Genomic DNA, 20,131 nt, shown 5'->3' on the forward strand with positions numbered 1-20,131 from the left:
ATTTCATCATATAGTATGTTTAGAATAGTTGCATTTCATATATATATCTGAGACATATGATATTGTTAAAACCAAATTATTGATGCATGTCAAAGAAAATTAATGATGGTGTATATGAACTTTGTGTTGTGCAGACGTGAAAATAGAACAAGGTAGACAACTCTTGGAGCACAAACGTTTTGGCTATCTTGTAATTTATACTAGATGTAGGCCTCCATAAATTCATTGTTATAAATTATTTCTTCGTACGGTGTCCACATCACCGTAATATATACAAATTGTGCTTTTAACAAACATGAATGTATAAGGAAGTTATTATAACAAAATACAATTACGCCAAATGTTTTGTAGAAGAACAAATTATAAAAAATTCCACACCTAATTCATAAAGCCTAGGAATAATATTTGTCGCGCATTGGTTTGTGGCATGAAAGCTGCGCAGCAAAACGTTTACACATCGATGTCTCGTCGTTTTCTGTGATAATCTTCAGATACAACGGCCATGGGCAGTCATGGGCGTATGGGGACTCTTTGATTTAGGGGGGCTGGAGGGGTTGATTTGCCCGAAATTTTACCCATATTAAAACTGCCCGAATTTTCCCCACTGTTTTCCCACTGTTTTGCCCGAATTTGGGGGGGGAGGGGGGCAATTGCCACCCCGGGTCGTACGCCCATGGGGGCAGTTAACACCTCTTGAACAATGCTGTTGTCGGTACATGCATATTCCTCATCATACCCGAATCTCTGGACTCTGTTGCCATAAGAAAGTCAGCATAGCGGAAACCGTAATGCAATTTCTGAATAAACCGAGACCGCTGCCTTCTATGTCAATTAACAACTAAAACAAGTTAACCCACCAAGACAAAGTAAACCTACTTTTACCAGTCTACAATTTCTCAAAGCCACAAATCATTTGACTAGTTGCATTCTTTAACAATCATCGTCTGCCAGTTTTTTTAAAGCTCGATAAGACCATTTTAGTACCTTGTTCAAATTATTTCATTTATTCATTTCAACTTATTTTCGTGCCTATATCCAATTACGGTTCAAGCACGCTGTCCTGGGCACACGCCTCGGCTATCTGGGCTGTCTGTCCTGGACAGTGGGTTAGTTGTTAGTGGTTAGTGAGAGAGACGAATGTGGTAGTGGTCTACCCATTAAGTTTTTAAAACTTGCTCTGGGTTGGAGCCGGTACCGGGTTGCGAACCCTGACCATACCAGACTTTTGTCCGATGGCCTAACCACGACACCACCGAGGCCGGTATAATGTCATTCGTTCATCTCACACGTGAAGTGTTACAGTAGCTACATGTACAAATCATGTGTTTACAGTCAAATGTTGGCAACTCTTTTGATGGTTGATTACATGTTCACAATACCGATACGGCATTAATTTTAGATTGCGCAATTAATATCTACCTTTTTAAATATATTTTTTTTATTTTAACACATAATATTAATATCGACACATAGAGGCATTTTTTCATAGTTAATACACGTATTTGCTAGTTCCGTGTGTGTGTGTGTGTGTGTGTGTGTGTGTGTGTGCGTGTGTGTGTGTGTGTGCGCGCGCGCGCGCGTCTATATGTATCTTTATTATTACATGTTCCAAGTGTATTATGTATCATTTTAATTGGATATTGATATTTAGAGAGGAAACCCGCTGTCGCCACTTCATGGGCTACTCTTTTCGATTAGCAGCAAGGGATCTTTTATATGCACCATCCCACAGACAGGGTAGTACATACCACGGCCTTTGATATACCAGTCGTGGTGCACTGGCTGGAACGAGAAATAGCTCAATGGGCCCATCGACGGGTATCGATCCGAGACCGACCGAGCATCGAGCGAGCGCTGTACCACTGGACTACGTCCCGACCGAGAGAGAGAGAGAGAGAGAGAGAGAGAGAGAGAGAGAGAGAGAGAGAGAGAGAGAGAGAGTGAGTAAAAAAGTTTGTTTTATTTAACGACGCCACTAGAGCACATTGATTTTTTATCTTATCATCGGCTATTGGACGTCAAACATATGGTCATTCTGACACTGTTTTTAGAGGAAACCCGCTGTCGCCACATAGGCTACTCTTTTTACGACAGGCAGCAAGGGATCTTTTATTTGCGCTTTCCACAGGCAGGATAGCACAAACCATGGCCTTTGTTGAACCAGTTATGGATCACTGGTCGGTGCAAGTGGTTTACACCTACCCATTGAGCCTTGCGGAGCACTCACTCAGGGTTTGGAGTCGGTATCTGGATTAAAAATCCCATGCCTCGACTGGGATCCGAACCCAGTACCTACCAGCCTGTAGACCAATGGCCTGCCACGACGCCACCGAGGCCGGTAGAGAGAGAGAGAGAGAGAGAGAGAGAGAGAGAGAGAGAGAGAGAGAGAGAGAGAGAGAGAGAGAGAGAGAGAGAAAGAAAGAAAGAAAGGGAGAAAGACAGAGTGTGTGTGATGTGTATAAATACCCACAAAGGCTCAATTTTAACATAAATAAACAAGCCGGCATTTAAAACAACGTGCAAATTGTCCGGGTTACTTGCACTATATCTAATGCTGTCTACTACAACAATACACTAAATGAACACAAACATTTTGTACAGATAACAACTGGCTGGCTTGTTAAACAAACAACCATACACAATCTGTCGACGGAGAAATGCGCTACACCATGTTATCAAGTCGGGCGTATTCCACGAACGTGTTATTTATACAAGATAACTAAAACTATGCACCATAGTTCCACCAGAAATGATCACATCAATGTCATTGATACAAATAATCATATCACTGGAGGTGTGGGGGGAGAGAACAACACAGAATGCTACACAAAGTGGACCAGCGAATTTTCATTACATACGAAAGAAAAAAAGAAAAAAGAAAAAGAAAAAAAAAAGAGGAGAAAGAAATACTAGTGTAGTAATTAATGAGTTTGAAAGTATATCGAAAAAGTACAAGCAAGTTATTTCATTTCATTGTAATTTATTTTCGTGCTCATATCCAATTAAGGTTCAAGCACGCTGTCCTGGGTACATACCTCAGCTATCTGTCTGTCCAGAACAGTGGGTTAGTTGTTGTTAGTGATTAGAAAGACAAAAGAGAGTGTACTGGTCTTACACTTAACCATTGAGTAATTAAAACTCTGGGTGGGAGCCGGTACTGGGCTACGAACCCTGTACCTACCAGCCCTATGTCCAATGGCTCAACCACGACACAACCGAGGTCGGTTAGCAAGTTATCGAATTAAAGTAAATTTTATTGCTTGCAGACAAACTTGTGTCATAAGGACCTACCAACCGGAGCATCAACATACTAGTTAATAAGACAGGTGGCTGCTTAATTCAGGTCACTGTAATATACAAGACGATTGATAAGAATACAAGTGTGGTCTTTTAGATGAACCTGTCTGCTTAACAGAGGTGGTGTGACCACTTGAGCAAGTTCGACTGCATTATTAATGTTAAGAATTTATTCTAATTTCGAACCCGGTATGATCAGCAGATATGATCAGTCTACCCACCTACCTCCCCCCCCCTACCCCCCGAAAAACAACACACTCCCAAAAATACACCCCCTCAAAAAACAACCCCAAAACCCAACAACAAAGAAAACGAAATGAAAAGCCCAAACTACAATTATAATGTGCATGCTATAATAAAGAAAATAAAGTATTTATCAAATAACCAGTTTAATTATCCACTCACGAAAGGAATAAAACCAACGGTATCATTATAATTGTGAGAGGTGTTTGTTTCATTTAACCATGTGTTCTGTTACCACCAGGTGGTTACATTATCTCGCACATTATTCAAAAGGCGTCCACTTCGCTTTTACAAATGTCTTCTGTGCGTGCCTTTGTCAATTTCCTCGTATTTTAAAGACCTTCATGCCCCAAGAGAGAAAATGGTACAGTGTTTTAATTGTCACTTTATCTAAACTAAGCACCACCTAGTCGATTCCACGGCGTGAAAAACTGTCCAATTACGTATACTGTTTCTTTTCCCTGATGCTGTCTGTAACGTGAATGTTATTATTTTTTTAAACAAAAATTACCAATCGAGGCTCGGCAGTTTTGGTATGTCCAATAAAAATGTAGCTAAAACATGATATACTGTATTGTGCCATCGATCTTCTCCACCCCCTCCACCCCCTCCACCCCCTCGATAATAACATGGGGTATAATTATAGATCGATAATTCTTAATAATATCACCAATCAGCAATTCTTCTCTTTAGCATACTTTGGAGTGTGTAATTATCTAGTTCTGAGTACGCGTGTGCCATCACCGATGATGTTCATGTAGGGATCTTCTAGAAATGAAATAAATATTTTGATATTTATCCACCGTCTATTAAAACATCACTAAAAAAAAATAAAAAAATAAAAATTGTTTTGTTTAACAACATCACTAGAGCACATTAAGTTATTAATCGGCTATGAGATGTCAAACATTTGGTAATTTTGAGATACATAGAGTCTTAGAGAGAAAACCCGCTACATGTTCGTATTAGTTGCAAGGAATCTTTTATATGCACATTCCCACAGACAGGATGGCACATTCCACGTCATCGTTTTACAATGGGTCCACCGAAGGGAATTGATACCAGACCGACCGCTTATCGGGAGAGCGCTTACAACACCCCCCAAAAAACTACAAAAAACAACAACAACAAAAAACAAAAAAAACACAATAACAACAACAGAACCCCACCCCACAAAAAAAAAACCAAAATCCCACACACACAAAAAACCAAACCGCCACTAATCCCAGACGATTAAAATACAGTTAAAACACACACACACACACACACATAGACACACACACACACACATATAGACACACACACACGCACACATACACATACACACACAGAGACACGCACACATACACACACACATACACACATATAGACACACACACGCATACATACACACACGCATTCACACATACACACACACATGCACACATACATACACACACACACACACACACACACACGTACACATACACATACACACACATCTACACGCACCGCACACAGACACACAGACACACATGCACAGACACACACGCACACACACACACACACACACACATATATATATATATACACACACACACACACACACACAGACACATACATACATATATTACAACACTAACACAGACAGACACACACACACACACAGACACACACACACCTCACAGACACACACAGACGTACACAGACACACACACATACACACACAGACACATACACACATGTATACATACATACATACACACACACACAGCCACACACACATGCATACACACACACACACTGACACACACACCCACACACACACACACACTGACGCACACACACAGCGACACACACACGCAGACACACACACACACACGCACATACAGACACACATACACAGACACACACACACACACACACACACACACACAGAGACAGACAGACACACACACACACAGACGCACAATGACACATACACACGCGCGCACACAGAGAGAGAGAGAGACACACACGCAGAGACACACACGCGCACACATACACACAGACAGACACACACATACATACACACAAACACACACACGCACAGACACACACACACATACGTATTTATATATATATATACACACACACACACACACACACACAAACATGTACACATACACACAGACACATACATACATATATATATACTACTCAAAAGAATTTAACGGTCAGATGATATTTTCGACATTATTTTCTGAATGTCGATTATATTAGCTAGACCATAATGTCACGCATGGTATTGTTCCATTTTGACGAAAGTGGGTCTAAGCAACCCATAAATGAATTAAAATCCACTGTCATTGACACTGTCGACTAGTTCTAATGGCGAAAACATGCTTACATGTGCACGTAAATTAGGGTGAAAGCGAAAGGTCTGCTAAGTGCCCATAACTTGCTTTTTCACAAAGCGCTTCATTTGCACGCTTTGCACGTGTATTCCATGTTCCCTATGCTGAATTTCCGTATAATTGGAGCTTGCGTTCGTGTACGGTGCACACTCCAAATTCGACAATGGTACGACTTCAACTGACTATCGAAGATCGAGGAAGGGCTATTGCTTGGCTTCAGGATGGCAATACGCAATGAAATGTTGCTCTGAGACTTGGTGTCAGTCAGAGTGTCGTTGGCCGACTGTGGCAACGGTACCAAGCAACGAATTCTGTTCGAAATCGTCCACGTTCGGGAAGACCCCGAAGCACTACAAATAGAGAGGACCGCTACATCACCAATATGGCTCTACGCCAACGCACAACCACTGCACGCCGATTACGTGACAATCTGCGGACTGCGACTGGAACTCGAGTGTATGATCAAACCATACGCAATCGTCTGAGAGCCAATAATCTACGCTGCCGTCGCCAGGCTGTTCGACCACCACTCCTACCACGTCACAGAACGGCCAGACGTCACTGGTGCACGCTTCATCTGCGGTGGCAACGTGTTCAGTGGGGTCGAGTGATGTTCACTGATGAGTCCAGGTTTAGTCTCCAGTTCAACGACGGTCGGGTTCGTGTCTACAGACGTCCTGGGGAGCGCTTCGCTGACGTTAACGTTAGACAACGTCACCGGTTCGGTGGTGGCAGCGTCATGGTGTGGGGCGGCATCTCTATCCTCTATGTGGTGAATGGCAATCTGAATGGAATCCGCTATCTGAATGAGATTATCCGGCCGTTGGTTCTCCCAGGCCTTCAGCAGATTGGCGGCGGGGCAGTTCTGCAGGATGACAATGCCAGACCCCACCGCGCCAGGGTGGTAACGGACTTTCTCAGACAACAAGGTATCGCTAGGATGGATTGGCCAGCATATTCGCCTGACTTGGCCCCAATAGAGCACGCCTGGGACGAATTAGGCAGGAGAGTTCGGGATAACCATGCCCCTCCGGCCAACCTTCATGTTCTGAGTCAACTTCTTATGGCAGAGTGGTAGGCCATTCCCCAAGAGTTCTTCAGACGTCTGATCAACAGCATGAGGCAACGATGTGTCGAGTGTATTCGCGCCAGGGGTGGATTCGCACACTATTAAACGAATGTTCTAATGTGTAAAATCCATGTTTGACAACCTTCAACTTTGACAGCATGTCATGTGACTTTCTTGTATACAGTGACGTTTATTTGTGTTTTTTTTGTAAATATGGAACAATAAATAAAACATTTGGTGTAGTTTACATCATCAATTTAATACACTCTGAAACTTATTTGGTTATAAATGTTTGATACAGACAGACACACACACACACACACACACACACACACACACACACACACGCACACACAAACCCAGAACAACCAACCAACCAAATCCAAGGACCATATATTATATTTGTTGTATCCCTGGCGCGAGCTACAATCGTTAAAAAGATGTCTGTTTCCATTACGTTGAATATAGATGTTTTGGTGAGGGTTTTTTTGTAATTTGAGATATTGATATTAAATCCAAGATAGTTGTTTTCCACCATATTGAAAATTATAAAACGTAAGATTAAAAAATAAATAAAAATTAGCATGTCAAGTTTCATTATAAGGAAGATATACAATATTTTCGTGTTATTATTTTTGCAAATTAAATGAAATATCAAACGTCCTATACAGAATGAGTCGCCGTAATATCTCTGAAACTTGTATAAGAACTATAAAAACCATACACTTTGCTATGAGCCATGGAAGCAAGTTGGAATTGACATCTGCTCTCTACAAACGACACCCGACGGCTACAACTGCATGGTGGTCATGGTCGATTACTTCACTAAGTGGATTGAAGCGAAACCTCTGCAGAACAAAACGGCGAAGAGCGTTGCAGTCTTCATCTATGAGACTATATGTCGACATGGTGTACCCAGAGTCCAGATTAATGACCAAGGCAGAGAGTTCGTCAACAAGGTCTCAGAAGAACTGCATGCACTAACTGGTGTACAGCAAAGGATCACCAGTGCCTATCATCCCCAGGCGAATGGACTTGTAGAGAGAAACAAGAGGACCATTCAGACATCTCTACTGAAGGTGCTAGAAGGAAGGAACGAAGAGTGACCGAAGGCTTTACCTGGCGTCCTGTTCGCCTTCAACACAAGTCGTCAGAAGTCTACAGGGATTAGTACCTTCTATCTGATGTATGGTCGGAATGCAGTCCTCCCCGTGGACATTGTAGGTGACACCCAAGACGAAGAGATGGAGGAACCCGCTGAGGATTATGAATCAACGTCTCTGCAAGCTCGCATCCAGTCGATTAGTCACGTTCAGGATATTGTTTACCCAACAGCCTCGGACAATATCACCACGGCACAAGACCGCCAACAGCGCGACTACCAGAAACGCCATTCAAGGAAGACCTCATTTACGCAGGTATATGAGGTCTAGACGTGCAGACCGGAAGGGTGGCAAGAGCGTGGATCCGTGGAATGGACCGTACATCGTAACAAAGAGTGTCGGTCAAAGCCTGTACGAAGTCAGACAAACAGACAGTTCTAAGGTCTTGAAGTCGAAGGTTAACGGCACCAACATGAAGGTATACAAGTCGAGGATTTCAGCATCTAGCACGCCACCAAAACCCCAAGAAAAGACAACAGAATCCACCGATGTACAAGTCACACGATGTGAAGAAAATCCCATCTCATTCGTCCCGACTGATGCTCCCTGGCGGAAGTTCGCGTGTCAAAAGCTGGACATTGCGCAACCGAAGGGAAGGTTCCCAAAGCGATCACCCCCCGGATCTCTAGAGAAACTACCAGCGAAAATTGACACGATAGTAGGGGACGGCAACTGCCTGTTTCGGGCCATCTCCAAAGAAGTAAGCGGAACTGAAAAGCACCATAGGACAATCCGCTCACAAGTCGTTCAAGTTCTCGGTGATGAACGCTATAGCAAGCACTTCCAGGGTTACTCTGGCCACCCGGATATGACAGCATACTTGTTGGCGAGTGATATGGACAATAATGCAGTTTGGGCCACAGACATTGAGATTGTTGCAGTGGCTTCCATGTTAAATACACCAGTAGTCATACACACGGAAGATCGCTAAGGCCAGCGACGCTGGATGCGGTACGAACCCTTGTGCGTTGTACCACCCCTCATGGACTCTAACTGTATGATATACCTCACAAATTACAATGAACACTTTAATCGTGTAATGTAGTCATATATGAATCTGAAATGTATGCTTTCTGACATGTTGACCTCATTGTCTATTTTCCATTACCTGTGTTCGTGAAAACATGGAAAATAACCCCACAAGTTAGTCTGTGTTAAGGCTAAAGTTAGTCTGTGTTATGGAAAATCTGCTCTCGTGAACCCACTTACATCCATGATGACATAATATAAAGCAAGTCGATTCAGACGTCATTCCTTATATTGACAGTCACACGTAACAACACAAACTGTTTTTCACCAAGTTTAAAGGGACATACCCTAATTTTTAAACACTACAGCATAATTTTCACTATTAGAGCCGTTTATGATAACTGAAATCAAACATTATTTATATTTTAAGTGTTTAGATTATCCATTTCCGTAGATCGGAAGTGTTTCTGGTCATCCGGCATTTTTCATATTTTTAAAAACGCACGTGCGTCTGAGAAGTAATGGTTATTCGAGTTTAGTCTATTTTAAGCACATTTCTCGCGTTTAATGTCGCAGACTGTTTATTAACTCTGTTGTCACTTATCAAAATAAGTTGCAGGTTTTATATTTGTAAATTAACTAAACTTAGTGTCCATTTTTACGGGTTAAAACTAGGGTTTGCGCCTTTAATCATCTGCAAAAAAACTATTCTCGGAAGATAACTATGACAACGTATAAATTGAGTTACAATGTAAACAATAAAAATGTCCTCCTTTGCTTATTATAAGTAACAGCTGGTATTTAATTGACAAACTAGTATTTATTTTGTTTACCTGAAACTGCTTACGATAAGCGATGTACTCAAATATGCAGTTACTTATTCCTAATAACTCACTAGTTACCACTAATTTAAGAATTGAAGACGCTACTATTAGAAGGACGTGTATTAAATAGTTATACTTGTAATTTAGATAGGGGAGTGATTTGAGCCTGGATGAGGAGTGAAATGAGCCTAGAAGATCATAAAAGTATTAAAAGAAAATTAGTCCTTAAAAAAATACTATCCCTTTCATCCACAGCAGGCATGCAGTCAGTAAAATAGTTATCAAATAATACAAATAAAGTGACATAATGCAAGTGTATTCCTTTTCTTTATTCATTAATTGCAATGCCGATGTCATTCTAGATAATAGCTATACTCGTAATTTAGAGAGGGGAGTGATTTGAGCCTGGATGGGAGTGATTTGAGCCTGAGGGGAGTGTAATGAGCCTGGGCAGGGGAGTGATCTGAGCCTAGGCCCAAATCACTCTAGAGTGAAATCTGAGGGGAGTGGTTTGAGCCTGCTACACCGGCACCTGTGCCCATGACATGCGTGTGTTAAAACAGCTTGCTCTGAATGTGCACAACATAACATAAAACATAACATAACATAACATAACATAACATAACACATAACATAACATAACATAACATAAAATAACATAACATATATTTGGAACCTTCTGTAAGATCTATTAGATTGTACAGCTAAGCTTGTTAAACCTTATTAAATGAGTCCTAACTGAACACCCCCACCCCACCCCCCCTCCAAAACCGGCAGAATTTGTTTATTTGTTTCTCTATGCATATGAATTAGAATTTCTGGCTAATCTGGTTTAATCAAATGTTTTGGGGTTTTTAAAGCTAAAACGTAACTTTACTTTTCGCTATATTGATGATGTTATATCATTCAATAATAACAGGATTACAAATTACCTTTCATTGTTTTACCCACACGAGTTAGAAATAAAAGAAACATCTGAAAATATTAAATCTATACCTCAATCAATGCACATAGATTTAAAGCGACATCGATGTCCAAATTAAGCTGTATGACAAAATAAATGGGATGACTTCAACTTTCCAATAGTACATTTTCCCCTGTATGTCAAGCAACATACCTTCTGCTCCAGCATTTGGTGTCTAAATATCACAACTTGGATACCCTAGGGGATGCTCATTGTACATCTATACATATTTCAAACAACATCATATCATTCTGGTGCAGAAGTTGTTTCATCAGGGTTATGATGTCCAGGAACTCCTCAGGGCATTCGAAAACATTAATGGTAAGGTCTCTGGGGGCTATATATCTTTTAAAAACGATGCACCACTGACCAAAATGATGGCTGATGCTATTCCATATTTTGAACTTGTGCATACTTTTTCATCTCTTTGGTAAAACGCTTCCACATTTACTTTGTTAACAGTTTTAGATAAAGTGACGGGACTTGACAGCTATCGGTGGGATAGGATATGCTCGCTTTTCGCGAACACTTGATATCATCACTGTTTTGACAGTGATTCATGATTGCATTTGATCGTAGCTTTGTTTATTCCAGTGAGCTCTGTCATGTGCTAATTTTGATTTAGTGGACTGATCTTGGAGAGGCAGTCCTCTTTGTGGCGGTGCAGTAAGGATGTATTGTCCAGTAAAAGAAAGAATGAATGAATGAATGTTTGTTTAACGACACCCCAGCACAAAAATACATATCGGCTATTGGGTGTCACAAATAGTAAGTAAGGATCTCCTCGGGAGTGGTTGTCCTCTTATAGACCTATAGACGAGACACTAGATAGAGATCCATGGAATCAACCATTATTTTGCCAAATGTCCATTAAACTCTGCATTGTGGCCCTGATCACGTATTATGGTTTTGTTGTTTAGATTTGTTATGAGTACAATCATGATGGAAACATGTCAGTCAGTAAATATAGAACATGGCTAATAAATACTCGATGGACACACTTTCGACTTACATCAGAGGTATTTTATAGAAAATGCTCTGTATAATAAGCTTGATTTACGACTTCAGTGTGTCAGCCATTGTCACAGCCATTTGAGGATAATTTACTGCGATCTGACCTTACTGTCTATGACCGTGAACTCATGGGCAAAGGTTGTTATCTATTTTACACAATGGATCTGGCGTAACATATATTCAGGACTTGTTCCACATTATCTAGACGATGCTTATTTTTGGCTAATTCGTGGCATGGTCAATGCTTTCACCTTCTTACCAGTAAAAGACGTTATGGAAGGCATAACACACCTTAAAGCTGCCATACCATAAAAACCAAGACAGTCGAGGAGTTGCTCCTATATTTTGACTATATGTACATGTTAATCAGTCCAACAGATCCAACTGCTAGCTGCTGGGCACAGAAATATAAAGACTGCACCATGTTCCATGTAAGGTTGTCCCTGGTGAGTGGCATGTGTACATTATGTCACCATGAACATCAATTCACGGACCATCAACCTATGTGAGGGTTGGACCAGTGTGTTCTTCAACCATGTTGGTTACTACTATCCCTCAACCTGCAGGGTCATCGATTGGTTTCAGCGTGGACAAGTGATAGTGAGCACAATTATCCAACAGAATGCTGTTGGTAACCCAATTTTAAAGCAAGTTCATCGATAGTTTGTGCAGACGCAAGAACGCATTTACAATTATTTGCGTGTTGATCGGTTAGACAAACGCAAGAACTGTTGGCGCACTCCTTCGTGACATTAAATATAATCCACCCATAGTACAAAAAACTAAAACGTTTTACTAGCCTTTTTGTATGTTCCTACTGAAATAAAACGCAAATTAAACTGTGACTTTGTACTGTGGCTGTATATTAGGGAACCTCGACATAAATATGCAAACATTATCTAAAATGGTCTAGATGGTCCTAAATGACATATTTACTATATGTTTTGTATATGTTTCTCTAAGTTGAAAAATAAATTTTAAATGATTTTTAAAATATACAAAATACCAGTGACCCTTGTGCATAGCTACCTTGTGCACTTAAGGTGACCTTAGGGCTAAGAACGCTTCGTAAAACCGGGCCATGTCTAGAACCATACTAAAGTTTTATAATCTTAGTCTTTATCATTTAGTGACCAATTGACTTGTTTGTTGTTGTTGGTGGTGTTAAATTAAAACATAAAATCCATATTTATGGTCTCCTTAGTGTTCATCAAAATGTGAATTACTGGAGAAAACACAACAACGAAGATGAAACTGGAATATTTTCTTGCATCATGGCAGAACTGAAGTTCAAATATGTGATGATAGTAAAAATATCAAAGCACAAATAACAGCTCTCGTCTGCCGTAACCAGATCAGAATAGATTTAAGTTGTCGTTACCGGTACTAATTATCAGTCAGTCAATCCAAGGTGTCTCGAGCATGTAAAATCCATGTCATGCGAGTACCGGAATAACACGACTGCATGGATGACGTCTGCAGTGTTATTGATTGCTGTCTAGCATATGACAAGAAGTTGAGACGATAAACGAAAACACAAAACACTAGGTGTTCAAAACTGTACATCTCACCCTCATGGGAAACGTCTGCAATACATTTTCAAAGATGCAAACAATGAATCAAAGTGTGATTTTTAGTTTAAAAACTCATTATCGCAATTTACTCAGTTATTTAAAAAAAAAAAAAAAAACGTTTATCCACCGAATACGAGTGTTTAATTATCTGGAATGTAACTGTTTGTCAAGATTACATGCTGGCTTCAGCAATTTCGAGATATAAAGAGTTTACTTTAATTATACATTTCGAAAAATATATCTTCAATTGTTACGACCTCCAGATCTAAATGCAATATATTTCGACTGGACGAAAGATTGTCACGAGCACACTTTCTAACGTTGTACCAGAAGGTTTTCTTTGATTTTCTTCGGAATCCTACTCATATTTTAAAAAGATCTTACCCTGAGTGTGATTCCATTATATAATGTTTCCGGTTAATAGAGTCCTTTTAATGACTACAATTGCATATTAAATATATTTTCTAGTTTTGAATATCAGTGTCGGTATAGTCAGTGGGTTTTTTACTCTCCTGTTTCTAATGGTCTAAACTAGATTTTAAAGCCAAATAATTTCGTACACGGCGAAAAAATATACTACTATTAGAGAATAAAATGAAGTTCGAACAGCTACAATCAATAAAACTTTATAAGCGTACGAGACGGGGGAGGGGGATCGACTACCCCCTTAGTGCTGGAACAAATCCTCAAATTCGAGCAAAAACTATAGAGCCATTCGGGCAAAATATGCTAACCTGAAATCTTTTTACCATGTATTTCCATCATTCTACCCTCAACATTAGTTGCAATACACGTAAATATGCGTAGTGAGTCGTCTGTAACCATATCTTTGGCAGTAATGCAAATATGGAAAAAGGTTTTTTTTATCCAGATTCGGATATTTTCGTTTAATTCGGGCAAACCAGCCTGCTCCCTTACAAAAAATGGGAGCCCGTACGCTTATGCATCACTTGACTATTCAAACATTGATATTATGAAAATAATATATACTTAATTGTGTAATTTTAGTCCTTGAAAAATTGTTAGAACAAAACATCTTACAACGGCAGCAAACTCGAAATCGTTTCTTTAACGTTATTTGATGCAGATGTGCAAAAGAAAGTCCTAGTTCCAACTCAAAATGTATGTGTCGAATTGAGCCGCATGTGCATTCATTGTTAGACAAATATATTAGCAGAAATGTTGAAAGACACTATGTAGTCCTAATCGTGTGATGACAGCTTAAATACATGTATATCTTATAGGCCGAATAACCAAATGTTTGACATCCAATAGCAGATGATTAATAAATGAATGAATGAATGAATGTTTAACGACACCCCAGCACGAAAAATACATCGGCTATTGGGTGTCAAACTATGGTAAATTAAACCAATGATTAATAATCAATGTGTTCTAGTGGAGTTAAAAAACACTTAAATTTGTTTTATAGGCCGAGGTGTTCCGAGTTTAAAGTCGATTTATTGAGGTGTTCTGATCACAAACACTAGTTCATAATTATGTCAACGAGCAAACCAACTTGGTTTGACGCGATTGATCATGTTACATTTTGTGTCATCACTAATTCATAAAATACTATTTTGTTTTCAATATTATCATGCTATTTTTCACAGGCAATGGGTCTGGTGTAACAGTGAACATGTTTTGAAGTCGGTACCTTTGACCTTGTGGAATAGTGGGTGATTTCGATACCCACCCTTCATCCCCCTCTGTACACGTCCAAGCAATCACCAGTTATTCCATTGATTTCTTGGTTGCTACAACAGTAAAGCACAAAAATGTCTCTATAGGTAATGACATCAACACTACGATCGTTTCCTTTTTTCTTCATTTAAGTAACCACTTAATCTGCCATCTTGGATTATCTTGGCACGTCCTTTGTATAAACTACCACCACAAATGCTTGTATATTGTTAGACACCAAAAGTAAGCATCTAAACGACACGACATTGGAATTACAAATTATTAAACTGAAATTATAAATTATTTTTCACGACACGACATTGAAATTATAAATTATTTCTCAGGATTTTTGCTTTCAGTGTAGCAGTGGTGACTTTGGCCACCATTTTGGATTATATCTATCCATCATTGAAATATATCACCAAACCACTAATTTTATTCCAGTAGAATCTTTATCAGCTGTAGTTGGATAATATTTAAATTATGAACATTTCTCTTGTTTTCTTCAACAGCAAAGACAATTTAGTCCGGTTTATCGGATGGTCTTATGATACTAAAATAAGGATCATTTGCCTAGATTTGCAAAACCTACATATAATTATATTTGTGGCCATCTTGAATAGTTCAGATTCCATAGGGATGACATAATTATTTTGAATAAGTAAACCGTTAAAAACATTTTTTTTTTTACTTTTGCGCATGCAGTTTATTACTCGGCTGTAGAACTAATTCCCAGGGACTATCTATAAATATTATACATTGGGCGTTTCAGTTAATCAGTTATTATGACATAATCATCAAAATGTTTGACGCAGAAGTAGGCTAGTACATTTCCCTGTAATTCCCATAAATTGACCCGGTACTAATCATAATAAAATGAGATTTACAATTTCAAAATTATCGCACGGAATTTGTCGTCAGGTCGCACTAATCAAATGGTGTGGATTTTATATTATTTTGTGGTTTTTTTTTCCCACGTTGCATTGCGTTGAACTGTTCTGTTATTTTCTATGCTATGCTGTACTGTTTTGTTCTGTTTTATTTTTTCATTTTTCATTTCAGTTTTTTTGTATTGTCTTATTTCATTTCATTTCTTTTTATATTATTATTTCATTTCATTTCTATTTCTATTTTTAGTTTTATTTATTTAAAAGACCAATGTTATAAAATTTACTAATACTGTGGGTTTTTTTTTGTAATGTATTCGACCCATAAATGTCGACATAACTTGCTTATTTTTTTAAACATATAAGTAATTTCATCTTAATTTATATATATATATATATATATATATATATATATATATATATATATATATATATATATATATATATATATATACATAATATTATCAGCTTCAATAAAATATTGATTGACCCTGTCCAAGTGCGTGAGAAGGAAATTTTGAAAGCGTTGTCTCAACTCCAGTGGACTGATATCGAGGGCGCTTTCGGGGGCATGCTTCCTAAAAAACCCTTTCAAAACTAGATGTCATGAAATGCAATTTTCTGCGTTCTTTAAATATAAGTAATAGTGTTCATGACAAATGCAAATACAAAATTTTTAATGTATTTTTCATGATATATAATGTTTGTGTTGCACTGAATATGTATATAAATACATTAGTCATATACTAAATTGTTAGATCAAATTAAATAATTACATACAATCAAATCATTCGTTACAATTACAATCGCAAATATTATGTATATTAGTACAAACAATCGATTATTTGCAATGTTTTACTTTCTAATGACTATGTAGGACTTTGTAATAGTATTATATATTTTTTTTTTTAGCTGAAATGGTTCGACTCCCTTGGTTTATGTTAATTGTAGAGGGATTCGGTGGCATGCTTTACCGGAAAATTTTGAAAATGAAATATATCCTGAAATGCATTTTTTACTGCATTCTACAAGTAAAATTCACAAATCATAATTTTATTTTTAAAAAGCCGCTTTGAGCAGGGTGTGTGTGTGTTTGTGTGTGTGTGTGTGTGTGTGTGTGTGTGTGTGTGTGTGTGTTTCGACTCTCAAACCCCCTCTCTGCACATACGCCTACTGTTCGCCACTAACTGTTTTAAAACGACGACATTAGATTATTTTAAAACGTGGTATTCTGGTACAAAAATATAAATTATACTCAAACGCTAGACATTCACAAATAACTGTGAGAAACTAATTTATGGGAGTCAAGATAGAGGCTTCAGGCGATTTTCCTACACTGACTCATTTTATAACACACGTACGCTCGTCTTCCTTGGAAATATCTCCTGGGAGGTTTCATTTACGAAAACTGATACACGAACCCCAAGCAGCAGATACCCAAAATACCAGATATGCATATTCTTTTAGACCTGCATATCATGAATAATTAATTTAATTTGTAGACTTGGTGAGCGCCTTCAATTACTTTGCTATAATTATGGTTTAAATGAGAGAAAGAAGAAAGAAAGACAAAATACATGTATTAATGCTATTTTTGTTTAAACAATTTTGATTTGTTATGATCCATTTTTTATAAAAGGCATTTGTTTAGTTTTAATATTAAGCTCTACTTGCCATTAATTTCATTAAAATATCTGTCCTGTCTTCTTTGTGTATTTTTCTTTACGGTTATTTTCTGAGTGATGGTTATTTTCTGAGTGACGGTTATTTTCTGAGTGACGGTTATTTTTGATATTGTGGTTGAAATAGGTTCTTGGTCATTCAATTAATTTGATGCGATTTTTCTCTTTTTAGGAGTGCTTTTGTTCTACATGCACTAGATTTTTATCCCATGATATATCCTTTCAATTTCAATTTGCGTGTGTTAAAATGTATTTGTATCTTCCAAAGACCACAGCAACTCGTAGCCATATAGCTTTTCTCCCCTTTAAAACATTGTTATGCTATAAATAATAAAACAATAAGGATAACAACAACGACACAAACAATAAACAAAAACTCGTCATGTTAACTGTTCATTTGATATACATGATGAAAATGTTTGTAAAAGTATCTCAATTCCCCATATGCGCAGTGATGGTACTTTTTTTTCTTTTCTTTTTTCTTTTTTAGGTAATGTCAGTTAGGTCTACATTGCCGGTATCACCCTGGGAAGATGAATGAGTTCAACAAACATAGTGATTTCCCTAGAAATTAGGCAAGGCATGGTAGACCAAACACTTTTGGGGCATTTTCGCCATTTTCGGGGCACTTGTTTTTCATTGACAATACACAAAAATTAATTAAAATAAACATTAAAGTAATTTATGCGTTTGCTTTAATAAATGAATGGCAAAAGATATAAAAGGCATATTTTATTAATTAATAATACCTTTTTGGGTGTTTTATAAAGACAATTTTAGAATTAATTAGTGAAAAAGTCTTGTTTAATCTCAGGGCAGTATGGCGTTGATTAAGGCAAGATGGTGCTAGACTATTGAGGCATGGTGCTGCACCATGCTAAAACAAGCTAGGGAAAACACTAAAACATTTAAAGAACTTACTGTACACTGTCCATGGTGACCCTTTTAAAACAGTGATACGTCGTTCGATTCACAACGCAGCGTTTGCAGTCTGACATGGCTATTTTCACAGTCCATGACGATTAACTATTTACTAGTGAAGCACTGCTTGTTACCGATATTAAATATTTTAAAGCGTAAAACATCGCTCGATTCAGTGTTTTCACTGCCCATGGCGGTATTTTACAACAATAAAACCTAGTCCGATTTACTACCCGTGACCGTTTGTCAAGAGTAAAACATCACTCGATTAAGTGTTTTCACTGCCCATGGCGGTATTTAACAACAGTAAAACCTAGTCCGATTCACTACCCTTGACCATTTGTCAAGAGTAAAACATCACTCGATTCAGTGTTTTCACTGCCCATGGCGGTATATTACAACAGTAAAACCTAGACCGATTCACTACCCTTAACCCGTTTGTCAAGAATGAAACATTGGCTCAAGTTACTACCAGTATTTATCATGACAGTGTTGTAATAAAACATGGTTTAACTGACTGCTCGTTAGTGTTCGAGTGAAAACGTAGCTTGATTCAGTCACTACCCTTGACTGTTTGTCAGACTAAAACTGACTCACTTCACTACTCATGAAGACAGTATATAACAATACCTTTTTTTTAAAGTGACTGCTACCAACAGCGGTTGTAAGAGTACACGTAGCTTGATTCAGTCAATACCCGTGACCGTTTGTCAAAAGTGAAGCATTAGCTCAATTCACTACTCAGTGTTAGTACTAAAACAATGTTCCACTGACTTCTCGTGACTGTGTTTGTAAGAGAAAAACGTAGCTCGATTCATTGCCTTTGGCAGTGTCAGTGAGTGAGTGAAACATGGTCTGGTTCACTGCCAATGACAAGTGTTGTAATATTGAAACATGACTTGATTCACAGCTTATTGTGAGTTTTGTGAGACTAGCTTGATTCAATAGCCACGATTTCAGTGTTTGTAAGAATGAAACATCTCCCGATTCACTCCTATGATGGCAGTGTTTTTAAGAAACATGACCTGATTGTATCTGAATGACAAAACCGTATTCCATGATCAAAATTGTAACTCTCTCTATATATAAGGCAGTCGAAAGGAAGTCGGGCTACCCTCCGCCTGCTACCGATCATCCGGGCGGCTAGCGCTCTCTTGCGCCAGTCAGCACAGGCGGTCCTTCCTCCCACCTCCACCATCTTTTTCTGTCATGGACAGGGCCCATGGCAGACGTGTGCTACAACAGCTTGCTCTGAATGTACACGTTAAAACCTAGTCCTGTCCTGTCCTGTCCTGAAGTCGGGCAAAGTCGTCATTGGTTTCATGATCCACTATCAGGTGGTCGTCCTTAGGAGGACCGCCACTCCCCTAGGAGATCTGCAACATGATTTCCTCCCTCCTGCACCGCCTTGAAGAGGAATGCCACTCACAAGACTAGCTTAGAAAACCCAAATTTGTACAGGATAG

General features: G+C 38.6%; 1 protein-coding gene across 1 annotated transcript; it reads left to right on the forward strand.

Moving 5' to 3' along the window:
- Positions 1 to 8,250: 8,250 nt before the first annotated feature.
- LOC121369983 (OVARIAN TUMOR DOMAIN-containing deubiquitinating enzyme 9-like) lies at positions 8,251 to 9,078 on the forward strand. Its single transcript, XM_041495066.1, has one exon. The coding sequence runs from the start codon at positions 8,251 to 8,253 to the stop codon at positions 9,076 to 9,078; it is 828 nt and encodes a 275-aa protein (XP_041351000.1).
- The last annotated feature ends 11,053 nt before the right edge of the window (positions 9,079 to 20,131 follow it).

The sequence above is a fragment of the Gigantopelta aegis genome, chromosome 4 (genome assembly GCF_016097555.1).
Source record: "Gigantopelta aegis isolate Gae_Host chromosome 4, Gae_host_genome, whole genome shotgun sequence".
NCBI classification, from domain to species: Eukaryota; Metazoa; Mollusca; class Gastropoda; order Neomphalida; family Peltospiridae; genus Gigantopelta; species Gigantopelta aegis.